Source organism: Lotus japonicus, chromosome 1 (genome assembly GCF_012489685.1).
Source record: "Lotus japonicus ecotype B-129 chromosome 1, LjGifu_v1.2".
NCBI classification, from domain to species: domain Eukaryota; kingdom Viridiplantae; phylum Streptophyta; class Magnoliopsida; order Fabales; family Fabaceae; genus Lotus; species Lotus japonicus.
This window is the reverse complement of record NC_080041.1, coordinates 134,289,782-134,315,641: the sequence shown is the minus strand read 5'-3', so window position 1 is coordinate 134,315,641 and position 25,860 is coordinate 134,289,782. Positions and strand designations below refer to the sequence as shown.

Genomic DNA, 25,860 nt, shown 5'->3' with positions numbered 1-25,860 from the left:
TTATTCATGTGAATCCAACTTTAGGGAGAATTTTTCAAAATTGGAATTAGATTCGGCTAAAAGAATAACTAAATTAAAATTATTCAAACCACTAGTATTAGCTTCTTTAAATCTCAAGAAAGCTCTTTACAACTTTGATTCTCCTTTCAAGTTGAAGCCTTTTTGTACATTTCCTTTTAGTTTTCAAGCAAATGGAATTTACCGAAATTTATTCTTATTCTTTGGAAGGATATCAAGGAGATAAAAATTTATAAGGGTTTGTACAAGTATCACAAAAGTGATTGCGATAAGTGTAATGGCCACTAGAATGGGTTATTTTTTCTCTTATATAATGTATATAATGTATACAAGAAAGAAAAGAGCTTACAAAAAAAAAGGGATATTTTGCAACAGAAAAGTAATCCGTCGCAAAATTCTTGGATAAAAAGATTCGTCGCAAAAGCAGTGACAAGAGTTTTGTGACAGCTTTGTTTTCCGTCGCAAACAATCAATTTCTCTCTGCTTATTTTTTTGATAAAAAGATTTTCGATTGGAGCGCGTTATATTTCCTTTCCCTTTCCCGCCAGGCAGAGGAGAGGAGGAGGAGCGGGGTGAAAGAAATGGAGTTGACGTTAAGCGACAACGCTCTGAAAACCTTCGCGCGATGCATCACCTGTCTCGCGCGTATCGGAAATGAGCTCTCCATTCAAGCTTCTCCCTCTCAGGTAACATCAACTATTGATTTTAGGGTTTTGGAAGCAAATTCACAGTTGCTATTGATTTTTCACAGCTTCTTCTGCACACTATCAATTCTTCACGATCTGCATATCAATCCATCACTTTCAAACCTGGATTCTTCGACGTCTACACCGTTTCCACTAACCCCGTGCAATGTAGTGTGCTTCTCAAGGTTTTTGTGGAATGCTCTTTTCTCATTCAACATTTTTTTTGTTTGCAAATGAAGAGTTTTTGTTCTCACTCGCGTTCGCATACTTTGATTAGGCCGTTTGTGCTGTTCTTAGGACACCGATTGCAAATATTGATCACTTGACCGTGAAACTGCCAGATCCAGATGCTTCCAAAGTTCAGTGGATTTTGGACTGCTACAGTGGTAAGCTACTCAGTACTTCAATACACTCACAATCTCTGGTGGTTGGCTAACAATGAAAGAATCATGTTTGTATGTTAGTAATGTTACTATGAGAGACTAATCATTTACTTGTCTTTTGTAACTGCAACCTGGTTAATGTATTTGGTTTGTAGATCTAAATTAGGTAATTGTTATGGAATCAAAGCTGCTTTTTACTGATAATATGGTCTTTTTTTGGTTAGAAGTGGACTGAATAATGTGACATTTAATTCTAGCTCAGTGTTGTCTAACATTATTTCGGCGAGTAGCTTAGGGGTTTGCTACAGCCCATGACTTTATGTAACTCTAACCAGAAAATTTGAAATTGGCCGCATATGAAGTCTTGAAACTGTATAGTTGCAGTTTTTTCTTAAAGTGGACTCTAGGATGTAGTGTGTGTTTGAGAAAGCTTCCAACACACATATATGTTTCGGATGTCAAAGACTTGAAAGAGAGGGAAAGGGTCTATTGGAGTTCAACGGAATTTCACATCAAGCCAAACACAATAGTAGTAATTCGAAGCCTACTCTAGACATAACATAATACTCAGGGCCAGGGGTACTATGTAAACGGTGTTAGGCATCTCATGATATATGTGCCTATTTTCTCATCACTCTACAATTTATTTATGTGTGTGTGTGTTTCACCTTATTGTGGGTTAAAATGAATGTTATTTATTAACTACTGCAGGTATGAAGAAAACCTACTGGATTACTTGCAATGTAGAACCTGACATACAGAACTTGTCTCTTGATAGGCAAAAATTTCCAAGCAACTTTGTCGTGAGGCCTCGAGATATGAACAGGTTACTTTCTAATTTTCAGTCATCTCTTCAAGAGATCACTGTTATTGCAACAGAACCTGCTTCACTACCTCCTGATTCAGCAAATGACATTGGTGGAAAGGCTGTTGAACTTCGAAGTTATATTGACCCAACCAAAGGTAAAGAAGATGCTTTTGTAGTAGCTTCATTGGAAACAGTCATTTTATGCACAGTGTTTACATGGCAGACAATGACTCGTCGCTACACACCCAGCTGTGGATAGATCCTAAAGAGGAATTTTTGCAGTATGTTCATACTGGAGATCCGATAGATGTGACTTTCAGTGTAAAGGAACTAAAGGTAAAGTAAACCAATCCTTTTGTATTTGGTTGACAGAAGTATCTTGGGCAACTGTTGACACAGACTACATTTACCTGATATTTGGATTTTTATAATGTTATCCTCCATTATTTCTTTATTCTTGCTTTCTCCCATGCTAAGGCTAATTTATTGTTTTTAAAGGCACCTGATGTTCTTGTCATCAATCTGCAGGCATTTCTTTCATTTTGTGAGGGCTGTGAAGTTGACATCCATTTTCATTTTGAGAAAGCTGGCGAGTAAGATATAATGATATATTTAGTTTCGGACATGATTTACACTCCTTGTCCTCTAATATATAAGTTGTACGATTGATGGCATGCATTTTACCAATGAATATGAATGCATGCTCTACATTTTAAGTTTTTCATTTGTCAGTGTACATGTCATTGTCTAGTGAACTCCAAATAAAATCAAGGAAATGAGAAAAATTGCAGAGATTGACTTGTCATATAGGGTTTACAGTGGAGAAACATCCTGCACACACAAACATTGAATTACAAAAAAACCTATTTTTCTTACATTCCATATTTTATGATTAGAGTATTTGATAGTTATGAATTATGATGTGTTATTAATCTTTATTCTTGGATGATATTGTGATTGCCAAGCAGACCTATCCTTATGGCACCTAAATTTGGTTTGGAAGATGGATCTCACTCAAATTTTGATGCGACCCTTGTACTGGCGACCATGTTAACATCTCAACTACATGAAGGCGCTGCCTCAGAACCTCTGGTGGTAGATGCCAGAACACATGCTCAAACTGAAGAAAGAAATGGATCTCATGCGGAGGAAGAAAATTGCAGAACAAATACATCAGAGCTTCAATCTGACCACACCCGTGTTTGGTCAGACCTCTCAGGTAATTTCAATATTGAGATGGATAATATGTTATGGATCTAAATTCATATTTGTTTTTTCATTTTGCAGCAACTGCAGTTAAAAATATGAGTGGTTTGGAAGAAAGGCCGGCACAAGAACAAACAGTTTTGAATGATAATGAGCAAAGAGAAATTCAAAGGATTAGTACAATACGAATTTCAAGAAAAACATCCGCTGCGGGAAATAATCCCACTGGTTCCAACATGTATCCTTTATGTCACCATTTACCTCTGTATCTTAGCATTTCCAGCACCGTGTTTCACTTTCCCCACAAAGTTGTGCCGGCAAATATTACAAATGCTGCATTTCTTACCATCTGTTATCTGGATAAAATTTTTAGAGCAGTTACAAAGCATGCATGCTCATACCAGACCCTAGGTATGAAGCCTTTTATTGGGGTTATAAATTAGCATGCGAGTCCCTTTCATTTAAGCAATTGCAAACTGCAACATTCTCGCAAAATTGTTGAGATGGCTGTTGTTGAAGGTCTAAGAAGCATAGGCACTTACAAAGAGCAGTCACACATGCTCATACTCATATTGAACATTTCATGGACACTAATTTCTAGCTGTATTTTACAAACTTCTTTACTTTTATTTTTTGGACTTATATGCCAATATGGTTGGAAATATCAAAATAATCAGAAAAATTACGGCATTTTAATATTTTATCATGTCTACTATGACTAATGTTTACTTTTAAAACATTAATTCTATCTTTTAATTTAAGATTCAGGTTGTATTAACTGTTTACTAATTATATGTTCTATTTCAGTGGTATTGTGCTGTATCGGTGATTTTCAGCTTACGGTTTAGTTGGGATTTTTATGACCTAATTGTTGGATTTAAGTATTTTTTACCTTGACTGATATCTCAGCTGCCGACCAACTGAAAAAGATAGTGTGCAAGCGCCTCAAGGTTAGCTAACCAGGCTATTTAACGAGCTTATCTGACAGTCTTTTAGTTCTTTCAGTAACTGATATAATCAATACAATTATCCAGATATGTTGCAAGATAATAATCAAGCGTTTTCACAGCATCATCCCAGTAATTGGGTAGATGCTGAGGAGGAGGATGAAGATGATGCGAATGAGAATGAGCAGTACATTCAGGCAACACCACCATATTATGAAGATTAGAACTAGAACTATACTGCAATGGTTCTTCTTTATCTTGGTAAGTGTTCAGGCCATTCTTGTAACATGTTGCTCCAAGTGTTTCTACTTGAGTCAGTAACCATTAACCATTCATCATCTAGACTTTAAAATGACTGAACAGCCATACATTGCTTATTTTCTTGTACTTTGATGTGATTAAATCTGCCAGTTAAAAGCACTGATTCTTGCCTTTAGCAACCATATAATATTTCACGCATTAATGCTGCATCCTTTTATCATATACAGCTTCCCATATCCATGCACCAAAATTTTGATTGCAAAGTACAGTCACTTGAATTGGGCTGAATGGCCTAATTTCTAAGTGTGTTCGGATTTCTAGTACATCCACCTAAAAGTATTTTTTTCTTCAATTCATTGTGAGACATGGGTTTCTGTTCGAACAGCAATCCGATAATAAAGCTTGGCCATAATATTCTCCGTACTCAGCCTTAGGGTGCACAAGTAACCATGCCTTTCTCCTCATTCGACCCTGTTCTTATAATGTTATTTATTACATTGCCTAAACCGTACAACTCATTCCTTTCCTAGGTCCTAACTTCTTTATTGCCATAATCACAATTCCTTAATGATGTTTCCACTTCCATAACCATGATTCCTTGATAATGTTTCCACTGCCATAACCATGATTTCTTCCTTGAATTCGCCTAGTCCAACTAATCGGTCGATCAGTCATAAAATGAGAGAACAATGTGTCTTCCTGATTTTGGATGACTATTATCGCAGCTCTAGTGGTTCAATCAGTCTCCATGTAGGAACAATTTCCATTAACAGTACTTTTAACCATTGCTAACAAAAATCCAAACATGTACTAAGCCCACAATTGATCTACCTTTTTGGCTTCCCGTACAGTGAACGATACAGAATATGATCTTATGATATGGCATATCTTTTCTCTCCTACAATTTTATCCTGACTCCCTTATGTAACCTCGAACTTTACACTAACTAATGAACAACTGAATGCCAGTGATGATTGCATGGTAAATGGCTCAAGGATCCAAGTCATTAGCCATTTTACAGCACCTGATGATATAGGAACTAGTTAAGGAAGCATGATATAGTCCAGAAAAGACAAATGAAGTGATCTGACTGTGAGGAACATCTTAAACAAACCTTGTAACTTTGTGATCCTAAGTGTTAAACAGCACCTTCCTTATGTGTACAAATGGTTAAGGAAAAAGTGGGTGTAATCTCCAATACAGGATCTTAACTACGGGGTCCTCTTAGGATGGGGTTGTTTAACATTTGGGGTAAATTAGACACTCCCTATTTATAGATACTCTTTTTATTCATGACATTTAATAGAACTTTAACATGTATCGGATGTTTCCAGCAGCACGTATCTGGTTGCAAAACTGTTTTTATGAGTGTAACTAAAAAGAATTCATGTGTATCCTCATTTGGGTCCTAGTTTTGTTAGATAGCTTCCGATTTGATGGTTCGTGCATCTGGTACATGCTGCAGATGTGCTCTGGTATTTGCATGTTGATTGCCTAAGTCTGGTATTTTTTATGTTACTTTATAATTTTGATTGCCTTATAGTTTACTTAATATATTATATTTATATTAAAAATATTTACTTATTACCGTTTATTCATAATTCAACTATAGTTAAACCAGTGAAACAGATCATACTTTTCCTGGTCAATAACATGCCTAATTTTGAAGAGTAGCTTACAGGGGGAATAATGCCAATGAATGAACACAAACAACATTGAAATATATATAGTAAGTACTGCGTAAAATAGTTTGTACTATTCATGTATACTAATTAAATTCATATAGTAAATTTGACATTTTATAGTTGCTCCAAACAATTTATTTGCCATGTCTCATCTTTCTGCTGCATCTTTTGCCAGCTATTTTTGTTGACTATTTGGAGGCAAGTGAGCTTGAACCCCTCAACAGAGCCCACCAAACTAATCCAGAAGGTTAAGGAAGTAGGTACTTGCATATTATATTACATTGGAGCATGGATTTTATGCAAAATTAGTTAAGGGAATTCAACTTAATTGTATTGTTCAACGGTTTATACCAAAATTCCATGATTGTACATTTGACTTTGATTTTCTGGATTCAAAATTCCCTACTTTTATGTCTCCAATGCTCCTAGTCTCTAAATCATAGTTACTTGACCAAGAGCTATTACACCCTTATTCTTTAATCTCATTCTATATATTGTATATTGAAAATTATATAATTAGCATATTTTATTGTGTAATAAAGAAAGAAGCAAGGTATGAAAGGAATGAATACCTAGTCTTTTTTCATAATTGATTTGTTACGCGGATAATAAATTCTAATACTACATGTTTGGTAATTATTTTTGTAGAGAATAACAAATTTTTAAGTTCTTTCGAACAACTACAGAAAAAACCTATCTACAAAATGAAAACTTCCACTAAGGAGGGAGAAAACCCCTACTAAAGTGGATATGAGACCTCCCTTAAGGGAATATTCTTCCAACTTATCACATTCTAACTCAGATTACAGATAATTTCACTTTAATTCTGATTCAATGTTTTTATCTCAATACATGTTCTTCAATTTTCTAACAAGGCTAATAGACTTGTTAGATAAAGGAACGTTTCCATCAAATCAAATATATAAAATGTGATTAGAGGTTTTTGTGATTACGTGGCTGGTTTGTTAGAAATAGGAACGTTTCCATCAAATACAAATACTGCTAAAAAAAGCATTGAATAATTATTTGCTTTCATTCATCAATCATCATATCATATCATATGGCAGCTGGAACAAGAAGTGAAGGGAAGGTAGCTTTCGGAACGCGCAAGCACCGTCTAGCTAGATGAACCGTGGGTCCTCCTCTCCACTTCAACTTCCCTATTCTTTGTCTCTTGCTATTTGCTTGATTTGGTTCTTCAGATTCAAATATTCAACTTAATTTCTATTTTTTATTCTTAAAAATGAAAAGTCACCCCACCCTTGCAAGTGATAATATTTGGGGTCAACTTAGTACCTTATGGAGCTTCATGTTGGTTACAACAACAATTTAGTTTAACTAGCTTGAGAGATGTCAAATATTGAATAAATTACTCTCTTATTAACTCTATTTTAACTAGCTTAAGTGCACATTCTCAAATTTAGATTAGTCAAAAACCATACATTCGATAAACTGCCAATATGAGTTGCACTCCTTACTTACTATACCAAATCAAAGAAGTTTTTATGACTGGGCCTCTCTCTTCCCATCTTTTCTTCAAAAAATTATTCAATAATTAATTACTATTCCCTTCTTTGTTTTCTGTCTTTTTCTACCTTGTATGCTTAACTTAGCTGTTATCCATCATTGAATTTGCGCGTTTTCAATATGTAAGCTAGTTAGAAAATTCAAAAGACATTTTAAAAATCATATGAAAGTATGTCTATATTTCATCAAAAAATAATTGAAATTAGGAGTAGGATATAAAACTAACACATAAGTCATGCTGGCTTAGGTTAGAGATATCTGTTTTATATATATATTGTGACTTGTGCGTAACTACTACATGTGAGAGGGAACTAGTTCAGGAAGACACAGTCAACTTGCAGAATTGAATACCATAAACTTTAGCAATGTAAAAAAAAGAAAAACCAATACTTACTAATACTCAGCCGGAATGCTCCACACGTCTATAATCTATTCTTTGCCTTCTTCCCACTCATGCCTTTGTTATTTGTATAACCAAATATTGTATGGAAGGTATTCTTATTCATTAGGATTAGACCTTTCACATTAGGACATCCATATTTCATTCTTCGGTAAATAGTTTATCTTTTTGCCTCAGTCAAAACTTAGTTGGTAAATGTAGGCGACTTGGTTGAAAAAAAGGTAATTTCATAAAATTAAAAAATTGAACGCAACTTTTTTTTCTTTCCTAAGATATCATCACATTCGGGAGCTATTAGAGTAATCATCGTCCAACGATTAGCGCACTAAGCAGTAGGGGAACTAAATTTAATAAGCGAGGATAAATTTAAGCAAAATTAAACATAACAAATAGTACACAAGTTCAAACCCCCGAAAGTCATATGTTCGGAGAGACTCTCTCAGTTTCTTAAATAGATTAACACCAATTGAAAGATAACAAGTTTGTACTGTGCATTAAAATTGTTTTAATTTTCAAGCCCGACCTGAGCTAAGTAATTTGAAATGCCATTAACCTCTCTATAGACATATTCTGAAACCTCATAGCCTCATGCTTTTCCTTCATCTGACAAATAAACTAAACTGAGTTAGAATTCTATAAGAATAAGAGCTAACAAATTTACTTAGTATTTTATTTTGAAAAAAAAAATGTAGTGTAACCATTTGATTGTATAAAACACATATTTGGAAACACAAAACACCTTATTATCCATTTAAACAATATATACATATTTTGTACATGTATCCTCATTCATAAGCAATTCTGATCGAATTAGAAATATCTACATCACAGGGGGTTCAACTCTCACAACAAGATTTTTTTTTCACCTACAATACTCGAACCCGAAAAAAAAAAACGATAGAATCCAACTCCAACCGGATGAAACAGGAGTCAAGTCCAAGCTGTAACCAATGGCACTTATGTAAATAAAGGTCATTCTGGTGTCGTTTTGTAAAGCAAGGGTCTTTTAAACTTGACCCTCTAAAGTTGTTCTCATCATTACTCCTTTCATTTGCAAACACCAAACCAACAACAACCAAAAGGGGCACCACACTCAGCCCCCAACACCTTCTTCTTCTTCTCCATTCCAACCTAGAAACAGCGAAAATCAAGAAGAATCAGCTGCAACACAAGCATCAATCAATGGCGAAGAACAACAACTCGCGTTCATGGCTCTCACTGTTGATTTGCGCCACCGTTCTGGTCGCGATGGCTTCATCAGTGGATGCAGGAGGAGCAGCTGTCGGAATGGGATGGATGTCGGCGAAAACCCTCTGCCAAGGCTCAATCGCTGACTGCATGGGAGACAGCAGCGAGTTCGAGATGGACAGCGAGATCAACCGGCGCATCTTAGCCACAACCAAGTACATCAGCTACGGTTCACTGCGGAAAAACACTGTCCCCTGTTCTCGCCGTGGAGCCTCCTACTACAATTGCCGAACCGGTGCTCAGGCCAACCCTTACAACCGTGGTTGCAGTGCCATCGCGAGGTGCAGAAGTTGAATAATAATTTCCCTTTTTTATTTTTTTTATTTGAAAAAAAATTGAAATTGGGTTTTGTTTGTTCATTTTTATTATACATGAAGATTGGATGTTAATCTCTATTTAACTTTTATGAATGAATACACTGTTATTATTATTATTGTTGTTATTTTTTAATATATTTATATTATATTTGGATTTTATTATTAAAAAAATGTGAATTGTGACATTTTTTGTTGAGTCCTTACCCGTTTATCCAGCACTATGCTAGCTGTCGGTGTATGAATTGAATTGTCGTGTTGTTGATGAATAATTGAATGTGAGTGATTGATAATTGATTTCATCGTCCACTGTTTTCATTTTTCCTTATTTTTCTTTTCTTTTTTGGCGCTTCTCACTATCTCTCTATCAAATGTGGCAGATTCTTCAACGTTCAAATAGTTTCCCGTTAACTTTGTTTGATTGTTCAATGTTTTTTCTGCTTTCCGTGATTGCCTAAAGTATAAATAAAAGTGCTTTGTTTAATTTAATTTTTCTAGGGATTGGAATTAGGAAACTTTCCATAAGTCATGTTGAAGATGATTAGATGAAGTAGTAAAAATTGTGGTAGGGGAACTAGTGTAAGGAGGAGAATCAAATACAACTGTGAAAGAAAATAAGGGGCCAGTTTCTGGTTAAAACGAACTAAGGGCGCATTCGGGTGTAGCTTAATTAAGCTTTCATGACAATGAATGTTTATCGCATAAGCATTTATTCTAAGCAGAAAAATAGTTTATGGCTATGTTTGGCATGTCATTTCAGCTAGCTTATAGCTTATTTGACTAGCTTAAAACTTATTTGACTAGCTTAAAAGCTCTTCAAAAGTGTTTGGTGAATGAGTTTATTTCAGTAGCTTAAAGCTTTAAGCTATAAGCTATCTCAGGTAGCTTATAGCTTATTAAATTTATTCTCATTTTTATCCTTATTATTTTGTTAAAATTTCACCATTACCCTTATATATTTATAAAAACACTAAACATATTTTCCTCTCACACTTACGTATGCAGTTCCCGCCACACCGCTGCGCACCATATGTATTAAAAATATTATATTAATAAAAATAAGTAAAAATTAATATTATATTTTTAAGATGATAAATAACTTGAGTTAATAAAAATATTTAAAGTGATAATAATTTTAATATTAATATCATATATGTATTAATGTGAAAATAAGTAATGTTAAATATAAAAATAATTATACAAGTATGTTCTTTTATGTCATTTTACAATTTCAGCTTGTTTAACAGATAGTTTTACCAAACACTTTTATTTTAATCACGTAGTTTTTCAGCTTTCAGCTAGCTTATCAGCTTTCAGCTAGCTTTTCAGCTTTCAGCTAGCTTATCAGCTAAACATGCCAAACATAGCCTATATGTAAGAATAAACTTATATTTATAAGCTAATCTGATTATGAAAATGATCTCAAATGAGATTATAAGCTTTTATTTATAAGCTAGTTTGAGCAGGTTATGAAAATGATTTCAAAAGAGATTATTGAGAGATCATAGGTTAATTACATAAATTTTTCAAAACACAAAGCGCTTGTAAAATAAATTTAAATAAACTCTTCCAAACAATGCCTAAAAGTTATTTAGAAACCTAAAAGCATGTTTGGATCAGTTTTGTCATCAATCCAATAAATTTTGCACTCTAGAAGCTATTCACAATATTTTTTTCTTAAAATTGATTTTGTCTCAAAGTTTTGAGGGATTGCAAATTCCATTGTTTTTAGGTGATAGTTTACATTACTTCATTGTGAAAAAAGTTTATGTCCTTATCTCAGGTCAATAGAATTATTATTTAATACTTTATGCTTATTTCATAATGATCTTTTTATACTTGTTTGTTAAGACTAATTCAAATGAAAACGCGGAAAAGAAAGAGTTGGTGAGTAGTGAATGAATAAATTAATAGCCAAGGGGCCAAGTTGCCGGCACGAAGAGTTCATAATTTTTTTTTTAAATTAGGTTATTAATTTCCCACCTTTTATATATTTAAGTGGTTGGTTGGTTAATGATGGGTTCCATCGCATTCCAAGTTCAAACATTGGCTAAATTAAAGGTAAGAGTGGTCCCTTTGCCAAACCATAGCTAGGTTTATGTACACAGAAGTGCCCCACAAATAATTTTGGTACCTTTTTCAAATGTAGGAAGGTTACAATTGCCTTTCTATGGAGTTGCTTCCTTCATGATATTATCATAGAGGTGAGATTCAATGGTTATGGAGATTGGGGACCACAGACAGTAGTAAAGAACTGAAATTGTTAATGTGCAAGTTCAATGATTTGGTAAATTTCATTTATTTGCTTACCCGAATCATTGGTGTTTGGTCATCATTTATACTCATATAACCCAACACGTTTTAGAATTAGTAGGATCATTTACTTTGGGGTATTCTCACATGGAAAGGCAGAGCTTGTAGAATGTTTGTTTTGGCGATTGTCATGCTTATAATTATGTTCTAAAATAATTTTATAGTTTAATGGTCATGCATTGTTAATATAAAAATATTTTACACAAACGTCCAACAATTAAGTGTTGCGTATTAAAAAAAAATTATGTTTCTTTTTATTTTAATTAAATTAAAATTATATTTTCTAATTTAACAACTCATCATTGAATGTCTGTGTACAAAATATTTACATTAAATTCATAATGAAATAATTTTCTTTTTTTTTTTTGGTCTCAAGATGTGGACTGTATTCATAAAGGGCTAGGCCCAAGATACAAGGCAAGAGCCTAGGAGCAATCGTTCTGCATGGCTACAATGAGGACAAAGAAAGCTTGCCAGCCGGTTGGTAAAGGAATCAATGCACATGATAAAAGAAAGCAATAATGCAGCATAAACTATTGGAGCAGACAAGACTACCCTGACAATTTAACTCCCATGAGATAATGTTCCCCTTACTCTATTCCCCCTTTAAACTTATCAACCTATGCCTCTTGGTGGATTGTCCTGAATTGGGCAAAGAATTGTCCCGATTTGAATTGGTAGCTGGTTTAGGTGGTTGCTAGCTGTGTTGTGTTGTGGATGGTAGTTTCCTGTGTGGTGGTTGTTTGCTCTGGCTAGGTCCCTGTTTAGAGCTTGAATTAGCTGAGGCGGTTGGCTCCAGATCCAGTGCTCTGGTAAGGTTCCATGGTGGCTGAGGTTGGCTACACAGTGAGCAGGTTGGTTGCCTTCCCTCTTGACCCAGCTGAGATCCCAGTGAGGAAATTCTCTTGACCAATTCTGGATATCATCCACAAGGTGTTTTACTTCTCCTAATTGGATAGTACCTTTGCAAGCTTGAATGAGTTTATGGTTGTCAGATTCGAAGATGACCTTCTGCCATTGCATGTTTGCAGCTGAGAGTACAACATCCCTAAGGATTAGAGTTTCTGCAATAAGGGGTGAGGGGGAGAAATATTTCCTCGTGAGCCCCCAGGTGAGTGTTCCTCTGTCGTCTCTGATGATAATTGACCCTGTGGTTTTTTTGCTGAGTGTGGAGAAGGATGCGTCTGTATTTACCTTGAGGTATCCCTCAGGAGGTTTCTTCCAGCAGTCGTGTTGCTCTGATCTGTTGGGTGTATTGAGGTTGCTTGAAGGCTGAGGGGGGATAGGGAATTGGTTTGATGTGAAGTCGTGGACAGCTAATTGAATTCGATTAATGGTGAGGAGTGGATCTGGTCTTGCTCCTTTGAAGATCAAGCCGTTTCTAGCCTTCCAAATTTCCCAGAGATTGAAACCGAGGATTGTGGAGGGAAGGTCAGTGTGTGGATTAAGAATGGAGGAGAGGGTGTGTGAGAGCCATTCTTGGAAGGTGTCTTGTGTTGCAATGGAGGGAAGGAGTTGCAGTTGGTTTCCAAACCATACAGCTCTAGTCCAAGGGCACCTTAGGAAGGTGTGGAAGGTAGTTTCATCAGCCTGGTTGCGGACAGGGCAGAGGTTGTCAATGGAGCAGTTTCTTTTCCATAGGTTGTGTTTGACTGCCACCGCATTTTGGCCTAGTTTCCAGAGGAACATCTTTATCTTCTGTGGTAGGCTTAGTCTCCAGATCTGGTTCCATAAATTTTGGTGGGGGGGGGTGTGGATGTAGAGGGGAGTTGTGATAAGGTTGAGTGATTGTTCTTGAACTGCCTGTAGCCAGACTTTACAGAGTAGATTCCAGTTTCCCGATGTGGCCAGATGAAGGTGTCGTTGCTATCCATCAATCTAATTGGTGTTTGCAAAATTTTGCCCAGGTCTGTTGATGGTAAGACTTCCCAGATCTTCCCGATATCCCATCTATGATCTGTGTTGTTTATGATTGAACTGACTTTTGTTCCTGTTGGCAGGTTATCACAGTTTAGGGATCCTCCACAGGCAAGCCAGTTTGCAGCTCTTATGTCTACCGTGTCCCCGTTGCCAATTAGCCATCTTCCATTTTCCAGGAGGGCCTCTCTGCCATGTAGGATACTTGACCAAGCCCATGATGCTCCTCTCTTCTTTTTAGCTTGGGTAAAGTTGCAGTCAGGATAGTATAAGGCTTTGATGATTTGAGCCCATAGGGAAAGAGGTTGCTCTATCAATCTCAAGGCTTGTTTGCTTAGCAGGGCAGTGTTTAGTTTCTCAAAATCCTTAAAGCCCATGCCTCCTTCCTGTTTGTTGAGTGTCATAATATCCCATTTTCGCCAATGAATTCCCCTGTTGCATTTGTTCCGCCACCAAAAGTTTGCCACTTTTGCACATAGGTCTGTGCAAAAACCTTTAGGGAATTTCAGTAGGGACATGGCATAAGAGGGGATTGCCTGGAGGACTGATTTTATCAGAACTTCCTTTCCAGCCTGATTAAGAAGAAGGCTTTTCCAGCCTTGGATTTTGTTCAAGAGCTTAGTTTTGATCCAGGCGAGGGATTGGGTTTTGGAGCTGCCCCACTCCGCTGGGATTCCAAGGTAGGTTCCAGGGTTTCCCCACACTTGAATACCGAGGATTGCAGCCAGAGATGCCCTCCGGTGTGTGGGTAGGTTTTTTCCTCCAACAAACCCTGATTTCAAGATGTTGATTCGCTGCCCTGAGGCTGAAGAGAAGTTGTTTAGTATTAGTTGTAGCTGGTAGAACTCCTGGTCTGATGCTTTGGCAAAGATCATCGCGTCATCTGCAAAAAACAAATGGGTTAGAGTTGGTGCTGTTGGTGCTAACTTCAGCCCTTTGAGATGTCCTTGGATTTTGTGGTTTGTGAGCATGTGAGATAGCACGTCAATGCTAAGAATAAAGAGGTAGGGGGAGAGGGGATCCCCCTGCCTTAGGCCTCTCCCCGGAGTAAGTTTGTCCCCAATTACCCCATTGATCTTGAATCTGTAGGTAGCTCCGGTGAATAGGTTCATGATAAGATTTACCCATCTTTCTTCAAAGCCATAGGCAAGCAGTGCCCTGTGAATGAATCCCCATTCCAGCCTGTCGAAGGCTTTGTTGAGGTCTAGTTTTAGAATGGCATTTTCCTTGCTGGCCTCCCCATTAGATTTTAGCTTGTGGAAGGCCTCTTGGACTATGGTCAGGTTGTCTTGTATGAGTCTCCCACCTACAAAGGCGCTCTGGTAGGGGGAGATGATGTCCTCCATGAAGGGCTTCATTATGGAGACAATAACCCTTGTGATGACCTTATAGATAAAGTTGACACAGCTAATAGGTCTGTACTGTGTTAGGGATTCTGGGTTATCAATCTTGGGGACTAACACGACAAGGGTTTCATTGATGTCTTCTGGGATGGTGCCGTTGGTGAAGAAGATTTGTATGGCTTTTGTTACCTCCTCTTTAATTGTTGGCCATTGCTTTTGGTAGAAGAGGCCATTTAAGCCATCAATTCCTGGGGCCTTCATACCCCCTAGGTTGAAGATTGCCTCCTTTATCTCTTCTTCTTCTACTGGTTCCAAGAGGGTTCTATTCATTTCAGTGGGGACCAGTTTGGGGACATGGGAGAGGCATTCATTCAGATGTGTGATGGGAGAAGCGGCGTAAATGTCTTTATAGAGTTCAATGACAGCTTTTCCTATGTTTTGTTTCCCCTCCATCCATTGGCTAGAAGCGTCCTGTATCTTAGAGATGCGGTTTCTTTCTCTCCGTTGAAGGGTTGAGGCATGGAAGAATCGGGTGTTCTTGTCACCCCAATTCAGCCATTTGATTCTGGATCTCTGATTCCAGAAGATTTCCTCTTGTTTCCATAATTGCTTGATTTGTTGTTGTAGTTGCTGGGCCTCTTCACTATTCATGTCAGTATTGGCCTCATTTTGAATTCTGCGAAGGTCCCCCTTTAGCTTTTGGATTTCAGTGTCTGCCCTTTTGAAGTTCTGTTGGTGCCATGAGGTGAGATGGAGTTTGCAGTTTTTACTCTTCGCAAGCCAATTTCCCCAGGGATCTCCATCATTGCTATGTGCATCCCAACCATGGCCCACCACTTGGGCGCAGTCTGGATGCTCTTCCCAGAACGCTTCATACCTGAATTGCTTTTCTGCTCTGATGAATGGTTTCAGGGAAATTTTAATTGGTGAGTGATCGGAGCTGATAATGGGTAGGGCAGTAGCAACCACGTTGGGATATATTGTCTTCCATGGCCAGTTCACTAGCACTCGATCCAGCTTTTCCTTCGTTGTTTGTCCATTTCTGGGATTACTAACCCAGGTGAATTTGCAGCCTTTTAGGTGGAGGTCCAACAGAGCATTGGAGTCTAGGAAGTTCCTGAAGAGATTCATTCTCATCCTGCTGTGTGGTCTGAGCCCCACTTTCTCATGGGGTTCTAAAATCTCATTGAAGTCACCCATTAAAGCCCAAGTCGTGTTAGTGTCTGTACGCAGGGAGGAAAGGAAGTCCCAAAACCCTCTTCTTTGTTCAAAAACTGGGGGAGCGTAGAGAAAGGTGCAGAGCCAGGAGGAGTTGGTGCCATTGTCTTTGATGCTGGTATGGATGTGGTTCATGGAAGAGGAAATAATGGTTACTTGGATGGAATTTTTCCAGTACAAGGTCAGCCCTCCTGAGGTTCCAAGAGCATCCACGCAGTGAAAATTTGGAAATTTTAAAGAAGTATTGGTTCTCTCTACTCTTTCTTGATGTGCTCTGGTCTCCATCAAGAAAAGTATGGTCGGCTGGGATTTGAGGTTGAGCTCCTTCAATTCCCTAATTGTCGCGGGCGCCGCCATGCCGCGACAATTCCAGCAGATGATACTCATGGGGAGGTTGGGGGCATGGGCAGGCCCGCCTCCTCAGCCGTATTGGTGAATTCATTCTCTGTGAATTTTCTTTTAAGTAATGGGGTGGATTTTTGCAACCGAAATAAATGGGCTCTATATATATATTTTTTTTTGTAAATATGGGCTCTATATTTTTAGCACAACCATTTATCTACAAACATCAACCTCGTTCATTTCGGATCCAGGCCCACAAAATTAATTAAGCTAAGGTGAAGACAATTCAATACATTAGACTCAAGAAAGCGACCCATGCCTAAAGGACCTTCCTCCCTCTCCTAATGAGAGCCCTAATGATAGTAGGATCAAGTTTGCCCACAAATTTGGTTGTGAAAATGATGATCCTCTACATAGTGAATAAATCCCGTCAATAATTCAACAACCATAGTGTTTCCTGCTTCCCTTTTACAGGATTGTTAATTTTTATTGCTGAGGTTTGGTCAGCATGTGGAAGAGTACTTTTTTTTCTGGTATGAACATGGAGCTTCCGCTAAACGAATTTGGACAGTTAACAAGGCACCAAACTTATTGCAATTAACCGACTCGTGAGGGCACATCCAATGTCTCTTGAAAGACTGATGTTCAACGTTGGAACTAGTCATGAATGTTTGAGTGATTAGTAGAGATGTTTTATTGATACTTGCCCCCAGTGGCGGATCCACCGCCTGGCCTGCTAGGGCACTTGCCCGACCTCCATGACAAAAAAAAATTTATTGCTTAGGGCGAGGGGCTCTTTTTGGGGGAAAAAATAAGGAAAAACTGGGTAAAAAAAGAGCAGAGAAAGAGAAAGAGGGGCGGAGGACGTGATGGAATCGGGACAGACCAAAACGGCAGCAACAGGAACAGAGTGCGAGCGACGACGGCGGCGTGGCGGCGTGGGAACCAGAGAGCACGGCCAAAATCTTCTTCAGCCGAGCAACCACTGCCACCACACCTGTTTTGGCTGACGACTGTCTTGTTGAGGATAATAAAATCTGATAGAGGGTAAATGAAAGGGTAAATAAATTAGGGTTTGACATTTGGGCTTTTCTTAAAAGAGTTTGGGCCTTCGTTTGTTTTTCTTTAAGTGGGCTGTATGGTTTCTTTTGAAAGATTTTAAAAGGTAAATGAAGTTGAAAAAAAAAAGGTAAATGAAAAAAGTAAAAAAACAGACTTAGGTAAATATTTTTAAACTAGTGAAGAAACCACTGGTTTCGTCAGAAAAAAATCTATATATATATGTAAAGCACACTTGAGTTTTGCATTAAATACATAAGCAAAACACAAGTGTTGCATTGTATTAAAAGCATAGTATTAAATAATAAAATTTTCTTTATAATAAATATATTAAACAATAAAATAAAAAACTGAAAAAAATCATATTATCAAAAACTATTCAACTACTTACATTAAATAATAACATTCAAAAACTTCAAATTTACTTGAGTTTTACATTTCTAATATATTAAAAACTAAATTACAATATAAAATACTTTCAACAAAAAAGTCAATGATAAAATAATATTTATTAAAAAATAATAAAGCTAAAATAGTTTTAAAATTAAAATATTTCTATCTATATATATAAGTAAAGCACACTTGAACCATTACATTAAATACATTAGTAAAGATTGCATGTATTATAATGCATTAAGTAATAACAAATTATCTTTGTAATAAATATATTAAATAATAAGATTAAAAACTGAAAAAATAATGTATTGTCAAAAGCTATTTAACTACCTACATTAAATATTCACAAAAATATCTATATTAAATAATAATAGTTATAATTTTAAAAAATAACTTGAGTTGACAAATATTAAGAATTAAAATTAATTAACTATAAATAATATTTATAATTAATTATTTTAGATAAAATAGATTTAAAATTAAAGAAATATTTTTTATTAAATAATTATTGATAGTTAAAATTATCATAGAGTAATTTTTCTATTTAACTACATATATGATGATAAATAAATTAAATATATTAAAAACTAAGTTAATTAAATTAGGAGATATATATTAAATATGCTATGCATGTCATGTTAGTTATAAAAAATAATAGAATAATTCAACTGTCAAAATTGTTTAATTTTAAAATTTTTGGTCAATAGTAGTTATAATTTTGATTTAAAATATGTTTTCTAATAATATTTAATATGAGTTTAACAATAGACAAAATGTAGTATGCAATGAAGTATTTAATAAAGTTCTTAAATGAAATCATATTTGATATATCTACAATATTTCTTCATTGATAAAATATAACAATCATTCTTAACCAACTTTCACTTTTGCAGATTATTATGCTACACAAGTTTAAGAATCTTTTTTAACTAAGTCCTTATAATTTATTTGTGCTAACCACATGTATCATCTACTGAGAGAATCATGTTCTACTCAAGTATAGTGAAAGTTAAAGGTCTATCATAAAGTACATTCCTTAAGGACGGAATATCAGAGATCCAAAGAGTTTATAACCTCCGATTTGCACCACCCCCTGCGCGCACGTACATGGGCTAGACTTCCAAAATTCTTTTCTTCCCTGACTTAGTTCCTGAGTAATCTTCTATATCTTTTTTAAGATTCTATACAAAAAAAAATTTAAATAAAGGGACAAGACATAAATTGTGTATATAAGATCTATTTTTATTCTAAAAGTTTTAGCTACTTTTGTTTAATTCAAATCATTCGAGATACTTTTAGAAGTAGATAAATTCATATAAATATATGCAATAAATTTGTGCCCAATAGGATTTGAACCTATAATTGACTTGAGCTTTGCATTTAACAAATTTAAAAAATTAAAATTAAAAACAAAATAATATTTATTAATAATTAATTTAGATAAAATACTTTTAAAATAAAAATTTTCTATATATATATATATATATCCATCTATATACATATGTAAAGCAGACTTGAAAAAATAACATTAAACATATAAAAAATAGTAAATTTATTTTGAGTTAAAAACATTAAATAAAAAAATTGAAAGCTAAAATAAAAAATACATCAACTTTATTATTCATTATATTAATTATTAATTGTTAAACTTTTCAATTTCTCATATTTAAAAGTAAATATTAAAATTTAAAACTTTTCAATTTCTCTTATTTAAAATGAAATATTTAAATTATTTAAATTTTAATTATTCATTACAACTTGAGGTGAATTTTTAAAAAATAATAATAATTGAAATTGACTACCTTACATTAATGACAATAATAGATTGTTAATAATAATTTCTTTATATTCTTTACATTATTGTTAATAATAATTATAAATCTTATTAGTTATTAATCATAAGTTGAGAAATTTTAAAAAAATAAAAAATAAAACTTATTACTATTTATTACTTATAAAAAAATATTTATTAATAATTAATATCGAAAAAATAGTTGAAAATTAAAAAAAATGTCTCTATAAGATATTATTACTTTACTACTATATCGAATGTGTATATTATTTGAAAAAATAAAATTAATATGATTTTTGATCTATTATATAGAAGTAAAAATAACTTGAGGAAGCATAACAGAGAAAAATAATTATAACAAAAGTTGAATAAATTTAAATTTACTAAATAATATTTTACGATACTAGAATTATAACTTATTATAATTTTTAAGTTAAAATTATTTCAAGTTCAAAAAAAAGTTAAAATTATTTTATTGTTGATAAAAAGTATAAAAAAAAAAACATGTTATTATAACTTATATTAAAACCTTAGGCTTAATTGCACTTTTGGTCCCCAAACTATAGCATTCCTGTGAAAATCGTCCCCAAACTTTAAAATTAGCAAAAAACGTCCCTAACGTTTACACCCGGTTGCAAAATTGGTTTTCCGTCCAATTCCATCCAATATTTAACGAATTCTGGGATAAAAATAAGAAAATAAAACAAAAACCTAAAAATTGATGAATGTTCATCTTCTTCAATCATCTTCATCACCATCTTCAACATAAAGCTGAAAAAATTCCAGAAAAAAAAAAATCAATCTCCTCAAACCCAGTCACCATCAAACACCTTACATAAAAAAAAACCATCAAACACCTTACATAAAAAAGCAAATCATTTCCATTCTCCTTTCACTCAAAGAAATCACAGTACATTTTTAGGATTTGAGGTCAGATATGTGGGAATCTAGATCCAGCACCACAACCACCTTCTTCTTCGAAACCACTTCCTTCTTTCGCTAGAGCCATTTGCCACCACTTCCTCCTCTTCTTCAAAATCAAAATCTGGCAGTATCACCACCAAACGCGCCGCCACCACTACCTCTGGGTTCGCAACGCCTCCTTTACGTGGATCTCCAGTCCACGAAGCGCCGCGCCATCACCACCTCTGTTGAAGCTCTTCAGTCACCGACCACCGCCGTCGCGTATCTACTCCTATGCCTTCTTCATCTCTACTCCAAACCAAACAAAAACAGGCAAAGAAAGAGAGTAGGATCGAGGGAGGAAGAGAGATGGAGATGGAGGATTCAAAGAGGAGCGGCGGTGGTGCTTCGGTGACGACGAGGAGCGACGGGGTGGTCTATGGCAGATTCAGATTTGGGTTCAATGGAGGTGGGTCAAAATTCCAGGTCAAAACCCCACCTCCTCTTCTTTGGTGCATGTCAAAACCCCACCTCTAAACAATATTTTTGAATTTTTGGATTTGGGTGAGGGAAAAGGAGTATTGGCTTTTATTTCTGGAAATTTTTGTGCTTGAATTTAATATGGGTTTGTTGTTGGGAAGATTGTGAATTTGAGTTTGAGTTTTTGAATTTCTGGGTTTTTAATATGAAGATGATGAATGTTTCAGATACTAAATTTTTTAATTAATTTTTTGAGGAATATTCTGTTAAATATTTGATGGAATTGGACGGACAACCAATTTTGCAACCGGGTGTAAACGTTAGGGACGTTTTTTGCTAATTTTCAAGTTTGGGGATGATTTTCACAGGAAGGCCAAAGTTGGGAGACCAAAAGTGCAATTAAGCCAAAACCTTATTACTTGAAAAATAGAATAACATATGGGGACAATAATTGAGTATCAATGTTTACAACCGGATATATGATAAATCAGCACCTCTGCAATTGAAACCACAATAATAAACCTAAAAACAGAGAACCCAACTCTTTTTTTTTATTTTTTATATTACAACCAAAGTTTTTAAAATTAACTTAATACTAATACAAAAGAAATTTAATTACACTGTAATAATTTTTATACTATATTAAAAAAAATAGTGTAAATAAACTCGTGCAACGCACGTGTATTATTTCTAGTTTATATGTAAATGACACTTCAGTATACATTAAACTAGATATAAAACCCGTGCAACGCACGGGTTTATTGATAATATTTTTTAAAATTATATACAATTATTATTGTTTAATTAAATTTATAAATATTAAAATATTTAATTATAAAATAGATAATAATGGAGGTGTGACATTTCATTGAATAGAATTAGAGTTTTATTGGTGTAAATAATTAATATAACTCAAATTTAATAATTGATGTAAATAATTAATAGACATTTTATTTAAGATTTTTTATCTGATAATATAGAAAATAATTAATTGAATTTGAAATATTTTAAATCAAGTAATAATTTTTGCCCGGTTTGCGTCAAGAGAAGGCTCTCCGCATCGCATTTAGCGAGTTCTCCCGTTGTTCATTATAGCTTCGTTGTATTTGGACATCGCGGTGTAGTTTTTTGTGTTCTTTTAGCCTTCCTCTTGTAACAAAAAAAAGTAATAATTTTTTAATATTATAAATAAGTTATAATGACATTTTTTTACTTTATATCAACAATAAAAAAATTTAACAATCATCAGTGTAAAAAATTATTTATTAAATTTAACTTTATTCAACTTTGGTCATGGTTATTTTCCTCTGTTATGCATCATCAAATCATTTTTACTAATATAAAATCGATCAAAATTATATTTAAATAAATTTTTCAATCAATACACATATTAGCAGCACAAAGTTAAAGAAAGGTGCAAACAACAACCTTTCAATAACCAGAGATAAAGTAAAAGTTAAACTAAGGAAAGGGATGTAATGTTACAGTTTGAATGAAAGAGTTATATTTGAAAAGTAGTTCTGCAATATAAATCATAAAGGAAAAGAAATTTTTTTTCACCGATATCATGAAATGCTATTTATGTATATAGTTAAGCATACACATTACACAATAGTACATCTGAAATACATGTTTCTTCAAGTTTTAGTATAAAATGAAAGGGAATGATGAAGAATAATTAAGATAAAATAAAAAACCACAAAAATTAGTAAAAGAAAAAATGTGCAAAAACTGAAATCCTTGAAGAATTTAGTTTATACATACAATATTAGAGCCTCAAATTAAACACCCCGGCGTGAAAGCTAGCAAGGAAAAAGTGAGTAAGAAACCGAGAAGGGTTAAGCAAGGTGAGGGTAAAAGGGTAGAAAAAATGGTGGTTTCAGAGAATAAAAATATCAAAGTAGGTGAGAGAACAAAGAAGAAGCCATAAAAGGACAAATAAACCTTACCAAAGCGAGATATGAAAACAAATAATAAAAGAAATACATGTTCCACCCAAGATCCATGGCCTCTATCTCCATATATATCTCATACTTCATGGGGGTTGAATGAAAGTTGCATAAAACTCAAACAAATGAGGTGTATTTATACTTGAAGATTAATCATTGAAGAATATGAAATGTCTCACTAATTTTGAATAAGAGGATGAATGATTAATGGCTCATAAAAAATGAAACCGATCCATATTTGTAACCGATAGTATTAATTGAATTTGGGAAAATGAATTGGTGAAGAGAAAGATGATATATTTCCATTAGTCGAAGGGAATTTGCACTTTCAAAAACAATATGTATTTAAATTTGCATTTAGAAAGATTGGCATGCGATTATTATATATCTTTTTCAATTATAGAAGCTATATGTATTATTTTCAAGAGTTACATTATATTAGCATGTGTATCGTAAAAAAATAAAAATTAGAGAGATTCAAAAGTTACATTATAATAAAATAAGTTGAATAGAAATTTGTCCAACTTCATTGTTTAATGCTAGTATTTGTAACATTAAAAAAAACACAAAAAGATTGGAGAGTTTCAAAAGTTACATTATATTAAAAGTTGAATAGAAATTTTGTTCAACTTCATTGTTAAATGCATTCAATACTTACATATATAGAAGATATATATATATATATATATAGAAGATAGATAGATTTAAAAGTATTTTATATAAATTATTTATTAATAAATATTATTTATTATTAATTTTAATTTTTAATATTTGTAAAATGCAAAGCTCAAGTCAATTTTAAGTTTATGAATGTTGTTCTTTAATATAAGTAGTTGAATACTTTTTTATTATATAATTTTTTTTCAGTTGTTAATTTTTTTTTAATGTATTTAATATAAATGTATGGGAGCTTTATGGTTTAATGCATTTAATACATGCAAAACCTCAAGTCTCCTTTACATATATATATAGATATAGATTCATTAGATCATAGAACTCTCATACATTTGTATTAAAATACATTAAGAAACAATAATTTTTCTTTGTAAAAAATATATTAAAAACTGAAAAAAAATTATTGTCAAAAACTATTCAACTTCTTACATTAATGACAACATTCATCAACTTAAAATTGACTTTAAAAAAATGAAATTGTCTTAAGTTTTGCATTTGACAAATATTAAAAGTTAAAATTATTTATAATCAAATAATATTTTTAAATAAATAATTTTAGATAAAAATTTTAAAACTTAAAAAATGCCGCTAAAAGGTATTTAATATTAACTAAAACATATATGTGAATTATCGAAAAAAAAATATTAAAATATATCATGAGTAAAAATTACTCTACTCGAGGAAGCATAATAGAGAAAAATAATAATGTCCAAAGTTGTATAAATTTTTGTTGTGGAAGAGCTATCCACTTAACGTGATCGTAAAGCCTCGAAGGATGAGTCTCATGACTATCATTTGTGAGGAAACATTTAGAATCCAAATAAGTTGAATAAATTTAAATTCACTGGATAATCTTTTACGTTATTTAAGTTATAAATTATTATAATTCCAAAAGTTTAAATTAATTTTTATTCGTGGTCTTGACAGGTCCCAACAAATATTGACTTTTTCGGTTAAAGGTATAAAAAATAATATTAAAACTTATTTCATGATTTTTTAGAAAGTAGAAATATATCCATTATAAGTGAGGGAAATAACAAGATTCACAACTCTCCTCAAAGGGATCAAAAAAGTGGCAAAACCAGATAGTAACCATACAATCCCCAAAGCCTAAGATTACTAACCCAAAGAACAACGAAAAAAACTTATTTTATGATTTATTTTTGTTACAATTTAATGATATTAAACACTTATTACTTAACCTTTTTTCCTAAATTTAAATATTTCAAATTAATTTAAATAATTTTTCATATTAAAATTATAAATAAATTTATAAATTGTTTTTATACTAATAATAAAATATCAATAATTATATTTGAGTATTATTAATTATTTTCACACAAAAAACTCTAATTATATTTATTGAAATTTCTTAACACAAATTTTCTATATTTTTAATGAAAAACAAATTTAATTTTAATTTAATTTTATTATAATAGTTTATATAGAATTTTAAAAAATATTGTAAGTAAACCCGTGCAACGCACGGGTGTAATATCTAGTTAACTAATATTTAGTTCATATATATTGTAAAAAGTTTGGCCATATGTATTCATGTTCTATGTTTCAATATTTAAAAAAAAACTTACCGTTATTCTATTAGGAAAAAATAAGTGAATGTTTTAAATTATGTTTGGTAGCATGTTTAAAGCTCAAATAATTAGTATAGATTATGATTACTATTTTACAAAATATATTAAAAATATTAGAGTGATATAAATAATTATTTCTTTTAATATATTATATATGTTGTTAAAAATAATATTTTAGTTATCATCGATTCGAGTATGTCAATGTTTCGAATAATTATTATCTCTACTACTATTTATTCAAGTAAAAAAAATTCACAATAATAGTCACTGCAACAGACTATTTACGTCGCTATACCGCAACACCTGCAATCACGATCACAATTTAAAAACATGGGTGAGACACCAGGTGTGGGCAATTAGGCTCAGGCTTAACCTTGCCCAGACTCCACAAAATTCCT

At 33.5% G+C, this 25,860-nt stretch overlaps 2 protein-coding genes across 4 annotated transcripts; both read left to right on the top strand.

The window, feature by feature from the left end:
* The first annotated feature begins 479 nt into the window (after nt 1–479).
* LOC130731168 (uncharacterized) lies at nt 480–6,466 on the top strand. Of its 3 annotated transcripts, none has more exons than XR_009016584.1 (12): nt 480–704; nt 770–889; nt 982–1,090; nt 1,799–2,050; nt 2,119–2,231; nt 2,424–2,488; nt 2,864–3,114; nt 3,183–3,339; nt 4,011–4,051; nt 4,136–4,309; nt 5,984–6,038; nt 6,170–6,466. XR_009016584.1 is itself a non-coding variant. In XM_057583372.1 (11 exons), exons 1-10 carry the CDS (start codon nt 600–602, stop codon nt 4,270–4,272), a joined length of 1,350 nt encoding a protein of 449 aa, XP_057439355.1. In that variant the 5' UTR covers nt 485–599; the 3' UTR covers nt 4,273–4,309; nt 6,170–6,466. The 3 variants fall into 3 exon arrangements, 1 of the variants encoding a protein (XP_057439355.1); XR_009016585.1 differs by having other exon boundaries at nt 5,922–6,038; XM_057583372.1 differs by lacking the exon at nt 5,984–6,038 and having other exon boundaries at nt 485–704.
* Nucleotides 6,467–8,952: 2,486 nt separating this feature from the next.
* On the top strand, nt 8,953–9,599 carry LOC130731167 (rapid alkalinization factor). The gene has a single exon (XM_057583371.1). It carries the CDS (start codon nt 9,104–9,106, stop codon nt 9,461–9,463), a length of 360 nt encoding a protein of 119 aa, XP_057439354.1. The 5' UTR covers nt 8,953–9,103; the 3' UTR covers nt 9,464–9,599.
* Nucleotides 9,600–25,860: the final 16,261 nt, after the last annotated feature.

What these genes read in the sequence shown, in the direction of transcription:
- LOC130731168 (XM_057583372.1), top strand. Translation starts at nt 600, where the DNA reads ATGGAGTTGACGTTAAGCGACAACGCTCTGAAAACCTTCGCGCGATGC. An exon ending in TTATATTGACCCAACCAAAG is followed by an intron (nt 2,051 to 2,118) that starts GTAAAGAAGATG and finishes TTTACATGGCAG; the next exon opens with ACAATGACTCGTCGCTACAC. An exon ending in TAGTGTGCAAGCGCCTCAAG is followed by an intron (nt 4,052 to 4,135) that starts GTTAGCTAACCA and finishes ACAATTATCCAG; the next exon opens with ATATGTTGCAAGATAATAAT.
- LOC130731167 (XM_057583371.1), top strand. Translation starts at nt 9,104, where the DNA reads ATGGCGAAGAACAACAACTCGCGTTCATGGCTCTCACTGTTGATTTGC.